General features: G+C 40.1%; 1 protein-coding gene across 2 annotated transcripts in view; it reads right to left on the reverse strand.

Annotated features, from left to right (window-relative positions):
* The window catches only part of srebf2 (sterol regulatory element binding transcription factor 2), a 35,875-nt gene that overhangs the window by 3,612 nt on the left and 19,659 nt on the right, over positions 1–12,604 (reverse strand). The window contains exons 11-18 of one of the 2 annotated variants that reach the window (XM_041817379.1): positions 10,528–10,777; positions 10,150–10,319; positions 9,874–10,045; positions 8,388–8,505; positions 8,181–8,290; positions 5,589–5,721; positions 5,126–5,297; positions 2,513–2,689 (exon numbers count right to left, since the gene is read on the reverse strand). In XM_041817379.1, coding sequence (XP_041673313.1) covers positions 2,513–2,689; positions 5,126–5,297; positions 5,589–5,721; positions 8,181–8,290; positions 8,388–8,505; positions 9,874–10,045; positions 10,150–10,319; positions 10,528–10,777 — 1,302 coding nt within the window. Of the gene's footprint in view, positions 1–2,512; positions 2,690–5,125; positions 5,298–5,588; positions 5,722–8,180; positions 8,291–8,387; positions 8,506–9,858; positions 10,046–10,149; positions 10,320–10,527; positions 10,778–12,604 lie in introns of both variants that reach the window. The other variant, XM_041817378.1, reaches the window with a different exon arrangement.

Raw genomic sequence — 12,604 nt, forward strand, 5'->3', positions numbered from 1 at the left:
GAAATTCAATAAATCATGCAGTCTGGTTTTTAGAGTTTTTCATGAATCAAAACATAACAAATGATCATTGACTGCTGCGAGAGCAGTAGATGTTAAAGACCTCCGGCTACAGCAGCGTCGACTCCAATCAATCTTACATGACGTGATTGATGAAACATGAGCCAGCTGAGATTCCTGCAGCTGCTTTAAGTGGAAAAGACTTGATTTTTAAATTTGACACAATGAAGAAAAATAATAAGAACTACAATCAAATGAAGATATGGCTTTTTATACATAATTGTTGGGCAGAATTGATTAATTTTTCATTTTTTAGTTTCTAAATATTGCAGGAAAAAAGCACAAAGCAATGACAACATTTAATAAGCACATTGTCAATATATCTGTGCAGTTTTAAAAGTGTGCATGAGTTTACCTGCAATTTCTGATTGATTAATTCCTTATCTATACACCTGAAAATGTAATCTTTTTAATGTTTAAGTAACTGTTGATATTTTTGGTCACTGAAATGACAAATTCTTATTCTTATTAATTTTAAAAGTCTAGTATCAAAAAATTTCAATGAATTTAAAATTGTGAAAAGGTTAGTTTATATTTCTGTAAGAAAATAATCAAAGCCATTACATAACAATAATAATAATAATAATAATACTGGTACCTACATGATATTTTACAGCTTTACCAAATTCTTGAATTACCTTGTTTTTTTATACATTTCTAATTCAATTTAATCAATTAAGTTATCAATTAATTATCAAGTAAATATTTACATAATTTGTGCATATTTTATTGCAATTCAAAGAGCTAAATGAGCAAGAAATTTGTCCAAAAGTTTGAATCTGACCCTGTAGATCAGGAGTCATCAACCACATTTTTACATGGGCCAGATTTTGTTCTGACAGACCCTGTGGGTGCCAGACTTTCAAATGAACTAAACTAAAACAATATTTTGGTCTGACAACCTAATATTGTATTAGTATTAGTATTTCCTTTAATATTTAGGCTTTTACAATGAGATCAACCCCTACCATCTATACCAGGGGTTTCCTAACGTTGGGGTTGGGACCCCACTGGGGATCGTGGGACACTGAGCGGGGGTCTCCAGATGCCTTAAAAAAACTAAGAACATTTTGAATTACACTTCTATCACTTTTCCCCACTAATTTTAACACAGTTTTGCAACTTAAAACCCATTTTTTGTCAATTTTAAACCCTTTCCACCACTTTCTTTCTGCCTGTTTTTGCCACTTCTAAACCAAATCTAGTAACTCTCTGTATATTATTGGCTCTGTTGACACATTATTGCCACTACTGACCCCTTTTACTACTTATTAAGCCACATTTCACAATTTGATATGCCCATTTTTACCTGTTTCTGACTATTTAGAACCCTTTTTTGCCACTTTATATCAATTTTCATCCCATTTCACCAAATTTCCACCTATTTTTGCCACTTTAACGCCATTTCAGCCACTTTTGAATACCGTTTAATCACGTAATATGCCCATTTTTGCCACTTTAACCCGTTTTTGCCATTTTTAAAATTTTTTGCCACTTTAATCTAATTTTTGCCATTTCTGTAACGTTTATAATCTAATTTAACCACCTCTCCCACCATTTTTTTGCCATTATTAACCCATTTTAGCTATTTTTAATGTATTTTAATTCTGTTTTTAACAAAAGGATTTACATTTTTAAGAGGGCTAATTACAACTTTACAAAGGACCATGATTTTGCTGGCCCCCAGTTTGGCTGGGCCCCAGAAAGCTCTCCCATTTTTCCCCCCTAATGAGCGGCCTTGTCTGCACATGAATATTCTTGAATGTGCATGGCTGTGTTCAGCCACCTTCAGGTACAGTGGGGGTCCCTGGTCTCTGGCACCTTTATTTTGGGGGGTTGCAGGCTGAAAAGGTTGAGAACCTCTGATCCTTACCACAGCCAGCCACAAGAAAGCAGTCGAGATATTTTAGCTCCATCTTTCTGGGGCTCCTCTGCTATTTATCATCAGGTTTGACACTAATTTGCTGTGTCCTGTTTGGTGAAATACATGTGCAGGAAATAAGTCTTATCACTTGTACAATTTGGTTTCCCATGATCATTTTTAAAAGGCACGCCTTAACTAACAGGCTAACTGCACCCCATTGGGTACGTTTTTTAACGTTAGTTGAAGTTCTTTTTTTCCCATCAAAGTAATTCTATTGCGTTTTATGCATTGTTATCATATATCATTATATAATTATCTTTATACATTTATGTTTTCACTCATTGCTTCAGGTCCAGTCACTGGTTACTCAGTATTCCTGGCTACCATTATACAATGAAGGCAAAAGAACACTCCAAGCAACTCAGAGAAAAGGCTATTGAAAAGTGACAACTCTGAAGATGATTTTGTAAAATAAATGAGTAATCTCCTTTGATAAGTGCAATCTTAACACCAATCTAAATAACTGTGATTATGATTTTTGCTGTAATCGAGCAGCCCTACCAATCAGCATCATTAAACACACATATGTACCTTGTGCTGAGCCTGTCTGTAGCACTGTGTGAGCTTCCGCAGAGCACTCAGGTCTCTCTGAAAACCGGCCAGCTGAGATCCTGGAGCAGGGCCCGGGTCTCCATTACTGTTGCTCCCCCGCTGCCACAGACTGGTTCTCAAAGTCAGCAGGAGGTCACAGACCAGTAGCTCCACACCCTTGGATGAGAGAGAAGACAAAGATCAAGGCTTTTAGAAGAAACGTTTAAAAACATGCAATTACACCCTCAATCCAGTGATGAAGAACAATCAGAGAAAATCAGAAACATGCAATTCAAAAACTTTAAATCAATCCCAGAATTATTTGGGTGGTTTAATGAGAGGAGCAGAAGTGTGCAGCAGGTGCGTGCAGATCGGGGAGGCGTCTGTACTGCACTGCAGACACATTGCAGTCGGCTTCAGGATCATGCAATGCAACTACAATGCACCACAGCCACCTCCTGCCACCCACACAACACACACAACATACACACAAACACAGCCCTAGATCAGCCCGCCCTGACCTCAGCGCAGCATGCAGTGTGATCATCAACCCTAGTGATTCAAAATGAGTCAGTGAGAGCACACAGACATTTTTAGAGCATCTGTCTGCACACGGAAAAGATAGATTTAAAGCACAGGCTTGTCACAGCATCAGAATCATAATATTTGATTTGATTCTAGTAAAAATCCAAAATATGCAGCAACAAAATTAGAAGCTCTTGACACCATGTTATTTCTTGTTTTTACTTAACAAAAAATGCAGACAAACTCCTGCAAACTCTGTCAGCACTGCACAAAAACATTCACCAAAGTTTTCGTGCAATTCAAACAATGTGTGCAAAAGTTTATCTGCAATTTATGATGTAATTGTTCCTCTCCTATTAAACATTTTTGGAATAAAACATTATTTTAAAGTTTCTGTCCTTTGTGATACTATTCATGATTACAATAAAAGTATTTCATTTTCTATCTCCTATTGAAATGCAAATTACTGTTAAATATTGTGGTATCTAACATTTTAAAACCCTTTAAAGTACTGTTTCTCAACTGGAGGGAGGGCTGCAAAGCTTTTTTATTGGGTCATGGTCAATATAATTTGGCTTTTTTTTTTCTTTTTTTACAAAAAACCTCTTTATTGTCAAGGTGAAAACTGATTTCTACAAAGTCATGTCAATTAAATAAAAAATTGTAAAGTAAAATAAGTGACTGCATAAACACAATTAATGAAATGGGGATCACCTGAGTGCAGTGAATGTCTCAGTGATTGTAGTATAAAGACACCCGTGTCTGGAAGGTTCAGTCACTGGTCAATTAATATTCCTGGCTACCATTACACCATTAATACAAAAGAACACTCCAAGCATCTCAGAGAAAGTTACTGAAAAGTATAAGTCAGGAGACTGATTCAAAAAAATTCTAAGGCTCTGAACATCCCCCATAGTTCAATTAAATCCATCATCAAGAAATGGAAGGAATATGGCACATGTGTAAATCTGCCTAGATCACACTGTCCTCACAAAGTGAGTGAGCCTGCAAGAAGACTAGTGAGAGAGGCCACCAAGACACCCGTGACTACTCTGAAGGAGTTCCAAGCTTCAGCAGCTGAAACTCAGAGGAAACTCAGATTAAATCTGGACTAGAGTTCACCAGAAGGCATGTGGGAGACTCCATGGTCAAGTCCTCTGGTCTGATGAGACTAAAATGGAGCTTTTTGGCCATCAGACAGGATACAAATACTCCATTCCCACAGTGAAGCAGGGTGGTGGCAGTATCATGCTGCAGGGATGCATCTCAGCAACTCGCCCTAGAGGCTTGTAAAGGTAGAGGGCAAAATGAATTCGGACTTGGGAGCTTGGGAAAAGATTTATTTTCCAGCAAGACAATGAGCTGAGGCATACAGAGAAAGCTACACAGAAGTAGTTTAAAGACAACAAGGTGAATGTTCTGGAGTGGCCAAGTCAAAGTCCAGACCTCAATCCATTAGAGAATTACAGGCTGGACTTGAAAAGGGCTGTTCAAGAATTGTTTTATTTTTCTCAAAATAGCCAGATTATATTGACCATGACTGATTTATAAAATGAATAAAAGGGTGAGACATCCAAGGGGGTAAATTCTTTTTAAAGGCACTGTATGTGCCTGCAAAACAAATTATGGTAAAGAGTCTACGATGTATAGAAGCCCTTAGTGGACATATATATTTAATTTGAATCTTATTTGCAGTGATAACAAGCATACAATGGCAGTTTTCTTCAGATCTTGACTTAATTTTCATAAAATGGGATAAAAAAGCTCCCATGACAATGAGTTAATTTCTCAAGATCTGTAAAAAACAATCAAATTGTTTGTTACCATGGCAAAGCAGAGTAAAATACATGCACGCTTTTCCTCCAAGGCTTTCTGTAATGATGTTATGTTTCTTTTCTTTGGTCATAGTGGTCAAAATCTTCTGAAAATTTGTGTCCAGATTTCTAACTAAGGATTCGTTGGTGGGTCCTGAGGCTAGACCAGCTTAGAAACTCTGCTTTAAAGCACTAAATCATTCCACCCACAAACCCACAGCAGATTGTCCAGACTTAACAGTACAAGAGTTCGGAGTTTTGTGAGGGATTCTACCTTGTTCAGCATGTTCCCAGAGGGGGCGAGGGGCACCGCGATGCTGGAGCACAGGAAGCTGCTGGCTCTGTCGCAGTGAGAGAGGCAGGCAACCGCCCCCTCACCCTTCAGGGGGGAGAGACTCATCTGAACGGCTTTACAGAGCAGCAGCACCGCCTTAGGGAGAGGGTGGCTAGAACAGAGAGGATAGAGGGAGAGTTAGGATGGATACAGGAGCTTCTCTGATGCCTTAATTACCAGCTGTACAATCTATCATTTATTCCAGTTTCTGTATTATGCTGCATGAGCACTGGGCTCTATTACCAACTGTTTTTAGGAGGATAAACCCCTCTTACACAAATTTCAAGGTGATTTTGACCCTGATAATCTTTATATTTCACTTTATAAGTTTAAGAACAGCTTCATGACTCTGTTTGAGAGTTTTGTGGTGATGCTATGCAGGCTGAAACAAGTTTTCACTTACTCAAATGTGTGCAAGGCCCTCGGCATCCGCTCAGCTTCTGCCAACAGTGACTTCACTGTGACATCATTACCCTGCAGCCAATGAACTGCAGCCTTCAGGACCAAAGCCCACCAACGGCTCACTGGGTCTCCAACTGGAAGGAAGAAACAGAAATGAATTATTTGCTCTTTTCACACATGCACTGTTGTCAAAATCTAAGGACAATCTGCCACTGAGTTTCATTTCCAAACAAGCAAAAGGCTCCCCCTGTTGGATTAGAGGAAGGGAGGTCTCAGTAGGCAAGACATGATGATAAAAAGATGTTGCAGGTAAATTCAAGAGAGCAGAAGCAGCAGCAGAGTCTGATAATATCAGGACTGACACCAGCCTTTGTGTTAATGCTAACCATAAAACAATATCTTCACAGTAAAAGTATGCAGCTTTGTCACAGTCAAACAGATTGCATTGCTCTGCTGGTGTTAATGCCATTAGCCTCGCTGACTCATGCACAGTGAGTTTATCTGAAGATTTTCCTGCTTCATTTGCAAAGACAGAGGCTGGCAGGGGTCTGAAAGAAGTTGGGGAGACCAATTTGTTTCAGCTCTTCCTGAGAGCTTTGTCAGGTCAGGTATGGGAGCATAAGCTGGTCCGGCCCTTAGCAGCATCGACCTTAGTCCTGGACTGCTCTGGCCTCCTGATGGCCATCATCCAGGCCTGTGCCATGCCAATGCCCCATCTCTCTGGGTTTCCTCCCAGCTGGCCGTTCACAGACCATCCCACCGGGTCCTGGGCGCCCAGGATGCAATGAGTTGGATCAGGCTTAGGGAAGCGCGTCAGGTGCCCATAAAGCCAGTTTCAGTGTGTGAGCGTGACACACGTGTCTTGACCGTGACGCGCCTGAATTTTCAGTTTGTTTGCATGTTAACAGGTCAGAGCTGTCAGACTGCCTGCATGAGTGCTGCGTCTCATGTGCCTGATATGTGCTGCTCAGGCGCAAAGAATTTACAGATTTGGGGTCTTGCCTATTTTTTCCATGCTGTGTGCCGTTATGGACCATAATAGACAGGAGAATGATAAATGGAGAGCCATATTTACTGTGTTGTAGCACCTATGAAAATCCACGTGGGTAGAATATGTTTACATTGTGTTTCTTGATGACCCAGAGAAGGTCGTTCTCTAAAGACTTACTATTAGTGAAGCTTTCTGTCTCCAAGCTGGTAGAACATGTCACAGGAAAGATAAACATGGTGTGCTTTTTTGTGTTTTTCAAATTAAAAGCCCTGTTTGGCATTTCATTTAGAGAAACTCCTTTTGTTTGTACAAAATGCTTTTACTTTGAATAGTTCCCAGCACACTTCCACTATACACCGAATCAAGTCGCTTGTGGGGAGGTTTATTGAGGTAAAACTTATGAAAAGTGACAGGGATTTGACAGCAGGGAGATGTGGCTGACACGCAGCAAACTCACGCCTTGTGTGAAAGCCGGGCACACGCAGCCAGTCTGAAATGTGCTTAAAAGTCCAGCTGCCGTTCCCGTATCAGGTTGCGAGTGGGTAGGGTGATGACGTGTATATGATGCAACCATTGAGCGACTTTCTGCATCTAGTAAACCTGTTTCACACTCTTTCTTCTCCCAGTACATTCATTTCCATTTGAGAGCTTTGTGCACATGTGAAAACATCAAAATACAGAGAAGAACAAACAAAAAACCAGGATGACTCTTCAGGGTGTTCACAGCATCATTGTCAAATGGAAACAAACATACTGGGGGTATAAAGAGTACAAAACAGATTTATTACATGTAAGAAGAGGCTGTTTGTTGCAGGATATAAACATCATCACTCTATCCACATGCTTGCAGGAATTTTCCTTATTTCCTTCCTTTTTGCACATCATTTCACCCCAGCTTTTTACCAAATTATGACTGGGAGGCTGGCAAGAAAAGGTCCTGGTTAAATCAGCTTTAAAAATTTGGCTTTTTGTTTTCATACACGGAGCTCATCCTAAAAAACCCCGAGTTCTGTGGATGTGTGACAGCAAAATAAAAGAAAAACAAAAACCTAAACTAGCTTTCTTTAATTAAGAGATGATGTGACTGTTAACACATTCCTTCTTCTGACTATGCTGTCTCCTGCTGTATAAAAGCTGCATGTTTGATGATATGCTTCAGATCCTGCTTGTCTTAGTGTGAAATTGATGCTGAGTTTGTCCTCAGTGCCTTTTCAAGGTGTGATATTTATGTCTTTGGGATGTATTGGCTTCATTATTAATGCCATGGTGGCCTGAACAGGGCTTTTGACAGCACCGTCATGGAAATTCACAGTGAAAACACCCTAAGAAAGTGACTAATTATCATCTCCTTTGTGTTCCTGTCAATTGTAAGTCATTAACTCTCACAAATCAATGACTAAAACATGGTTTCTGTGAATATTTGATAAAAAAGTGGAGTTTGTTTAATTGGTGAGCAGAGAAAATCAATCCATGTTGATGGTTATAGCTCAGATGGGGATCTGGCTAATCTTCACACAATAACAATAAAAAAAAATCTCTTCCCTGGCACATCATCCGATGTGATTCATGCCATCTGGTGATTGAATGAGGTTGTTCTCATACCTGGGGTGGTGGTGTGACTGGGAGGAGCTGAGAAGGGAGGAGGAGTGGAGGGAGAGTCCTCTGTGCAGCTGTTCAATAACTGGAGGAACTCCAGGGCGCTGGAAAACTCCCTGACGGACGCAGACCACACAGAGAGGAAGATCAGGTTTACAGATGCACAATAACTCATTAATTCATGTCAAAACATTTTGCCTACATGTGCCTCACCCTGAGTCGTTCTTGTGTTTGCCTCCTTCAGAGTCGCTCTGCGGCTGGATGAGTGTGTGAACGGCTCTCTCTAGAAGCTTCCTGCAGAAACAGCGATGAAGCTGAGCGATGGGGTCGGCTGGAAAGGGAACAAGGGGAATAATGAAACTGTAGGGCACACATCGTTTCAGCAACATTCAATTCTACAAAACCAAGGGAACAGTGAATTCTTTCAGCATCACGAAGAAACAAAGTAATGCAATAAGAGTTTCCAGGTAGGCTCACAGGGCTACCTCTTGGAGGTGAGCTGCTTTCAGCTTGTGCCAGCCTGGGTATCCCTCCACATTTACCACAAACCTTTGGAGTGACTTTATACAAGACGAAACAAATCCAAAGAAATAAAGGGTCAAGAGGATGGATATGGAGCAGACTATCTTGTTCACTTATTCCTCAAACTTTGTCTAGAATGAGTGAAAACAGTACCTACTAGAATTGTCACAACACCAGAATTCTGATACGATACCAGTTAGGATGAAATAATATTAATGCCTGTTACGATACCACAGCCAGTAAAATGATCTCCTGGACACCCAAAACTCCTTAATTTATTCCTTTTATTTCAAACCTGCACATAAGAAAGATTTGCTAAACAGTAAACATAACAACAGGCAAAATAAGATTTCCCCAAAACATTGTACAAGGCCTACCTAAAATCAAATATTTCCTCTGAAATACCATTAATAAATCAGATGATGTGTATGGAGGAATTCTGCTCTGTAGTTTGTATTTTTTCTTATTTAGGACATTTTATGTTCATGCAGGGCTGTGAAGCTGCCATCAGTCTGCATGTTTGGATGTAAAGGAAGACTTTTAGAAACCAGGAGACATCACTGTCTCTCTCATCTGCTCTCTATCTTTCTGTAACAGACACTAGTGTTAATGCCTGCATCTTTACAAGATGCTACGAAGACTTCATATAATACATTTACCAACTGCTGAATCAAACAATCAGCAAGGACAGAGAGAGGGGCACATCTTAAGCATCAGTCAAACAAAATCTTGAATCCTTCTTCATGTCTGTGCAAAGGTTTTGTTGTTTTTCTAACTTCTTGAGAGCGTAACCACTGTGATATACTCAAGAAATAACATCTTCTCTCTCTGTTTCAATGCTTTAATTTAGCAACAGGACGCTGGCACTCACTCTTACTTGATCAGCCATAGCTGAGTGTTGTTTCTCTCTGTCTCTGCTCCCAGCATCTTTGGGTTGAATATGCATGTATATCTGTGCTTTTTCTTCAAAATTTTGGTACTACTGAATGTAAAACTAGTGGATATTATATGGATTAAAGAAAATTATATCCAAAAAGTATTAAAGTATTGAAAATACTGCCAACTTAACAGTAACAAACTTAACCATGCATATGTAGGAAATAAAATTGCCTTTTTTGCAGGAAAACAAAACAAATTGTTAGTCAAGTAAAATACAACGTACAAATCCTGGGCGTACCTGGGTCTCTCTCAGAGGTGAACACCCCCACAGTGCTTTCTGACTTCACTGACCAATCACAGCTCAGAAAGAACTGCCGACCCAAAGGTGTGAAGAGCCAGCGCAGGCAGTCAGGGATCTGCTTGGTCTCTGATTGGTTGGCCACGCTCTCCGCACAGCTCAGCAGATAACCCTGGGATGAAGACATCAGAAAATAATGTTAGTGATGCAAAGAAAAGTGAAACAAAGTTATGAAAATATCAGTGACTGAAGACAAAGGATGGGCTAGAGGCTCACAGGTAAGCAGGTGAGGTGGTGGCCCAGGATGGTGCGCAGGGCTGTCGCTGCAGTGATATAGATCTCAGTGAGCTGGGCAGCGGGCAGCTTGCCTTGGGCACTCTCGCTGAGGTTTACAGCGCTCAGAGACAGAGACAGAGCCCACAGACTGCTACGCTGAGGAAGCTTTCCTGCAAAGGTGCAAAGACAAAACTTAAATCTTCGTAGTTAAATGAAAATAAGTTGCAGGATTAGTCAGCAATGATTAGCATCACAGTTCTGAAGCTCTTTTTCTTGCAGTGGTAACGAATCAGCTGTCAGTATCATCTGACTTTGACTATCATCTGTTAGTGTGACATCCCCAGTGTGCAGAATCAGCTCTGAGTCATCCACACTCACCTGTGAGCTGCAGCTGACTCAGCCGGTGGTAAACCAGCGCGGCATCTCTCGCACTCGTCCTGGCCTCCTCCCCCTCGTGCTTCCCCCTCACTTGATGAACGAGCCAGCCCAGGGGAGTTGGGCGATGCAGGAAGTAGCGAATCACGTTCCAGCACAGGGAGCAGACCAGGTCGAGGTTAGTGGAGGGAAAAGCTCGAGTCAAGATGGACAGGCAGGTTTCTAAACTGGCTGATGCTGCCGTGTAATCACCCTGCAGAGGAGAGATAACGGGGAAAACAGTGAGAAAATTTACAAAGATGGAAGAGAGGAGGGGGAGTGCTGTGAAAGTCATGACTAAGATGTGAACAGGGTTCAAACAGGTGCTTAAAATAGAGTCAGGCAGGGACTGGGCAGCTAACTGAGACTTCAAAACTGAGAGATTCAACCAAGCTGTGTTAGTATTCTTCAAAAGTGACAAAAAATAACATGCTTTCTTTTTTAAAGACACTGAACTGCCAATATTTATGCCACCTCATGGAATATGAGCACTTTTATCATTATATGACCTAGATTTGGACATGCTTCTTCAGTTTTTTCTTTTGAAATCTTCATTAGTAAGAGCTACGGGAGTGCCAGCGCTGCTGATGCATTTCCATCTTTAAGTGTGGGTAGAACTGCAACTAAATGAAATAGAGCAATAATTCTTTTTGCATATAAAACCAGAAGAGTAACACTAACACATCACACATTTAATGAGTCCCAGAGAACCGTTTCCTTCCAGAAATATCCTTCTTTTGCAGAAATGTAGTAAAAAGTGCACACATTAAAAACAATCTACTATAATATGTTTCGGACCGCTGCCTTTCACAGCACTTCCTACTATGCGTGTACGTGAGGATGTATGATGATGTTTTGGCTGCAGGAAATCTATCGCATTGTTTTCTTGCAGGTCACAAGTCACACTTGTTATTGTTTCAATGTGGTCTTCTGCAAACATTTGTATGTTCCGATGTATCTGGCACACTTAGAGACTTGATTGCACTACTGTGAATAGTTTACTTTTTATAAACATGCTGTATAATTGAGCACAATTTAATTTTATCTTCGTTTTTTCTTCTATGGTAGGTCATAAAGGGTTAAGCAACACAAAACACATAAAAATCAGTACTGTCAATTGCTTAAAAAGGCCTATTGTGATAACTCACAAAAGAGGCTGTGATAAATTACAATTAAAGCTAAATTAGGCTAAATATTTAAAAAATACTGGATATATTTCAAATTAGAATGTAAAGAAGCAACTTGAAGGCTACGGTACATAACCTGTCTAGCTGATACAGGATTCTGAGGTGACCAATTTGTATTGACACCCAATTTTACAATGATGCAGCATGTTAAGGAGACCTATATTTCATGACAAGATAATGTGTATTAATGGGGCTTCTTAACAATCAGTTTTGATTGATGGTTTAATTATACCACTCTTTAAAGGCCTGATTTTGTTCCGTCCTATGTCAGTACCTCTGTGAGGTATTTCTGTATGGTGCTATTATTGTAGCAAAACTATTTTCAAATGCATACAAAGATCTGTACACAAATCTGCAAATGCCTGTGAGCCTGTGCTGAGGGAAACAAACCCAGTGCTTATGCTTACAGATCTGAGTACACATTTGCGGATCTTGCAGATTTCAGTTGTAACTGATGGCTTGTGAGTATTTTGACAACTTGAAGGAAAAAAGAGTGAGTTTTCTGAACCAAAATGTACTAAGTCCACAATTACAACAAGTCTTCATATATGCAGATTAATATATGCGTTTGTGGATCTTTGCAAAGACTTGCAAATCTTTTCACAGATATACAAATCTTCACGCATATTTGCACATCTGTGGACGCATGCATTTGTAGATTTGTGCACTTGTTTGCAAATCTACCAATGTATTTGCAGATTTGTGTACAGATCTTTGTATGCATCTGCAAATAGTTTTGCAACAATAACAGCTCCATAATTCTGAGACTCGTGGCAGAAATGTATGTTTGATATATAAGTGAATAAACAATAAAGACATTAATGTCTCTGCATGCAATGGCAGCCATATACATG

Source organism: Cheilinus undulatus, linkage group 21 (genome assembly GCF_018320785.1).
Source record: "Cheilinus undulatus linkage group 21, ASM1832078v1, whole genome shotgun sequence".
NCBI lineage: Eukaryota > Metazoa > Chordata > Actinopteri > Labriformes > Labridae > Cheilinus > Cheilinus undulatus.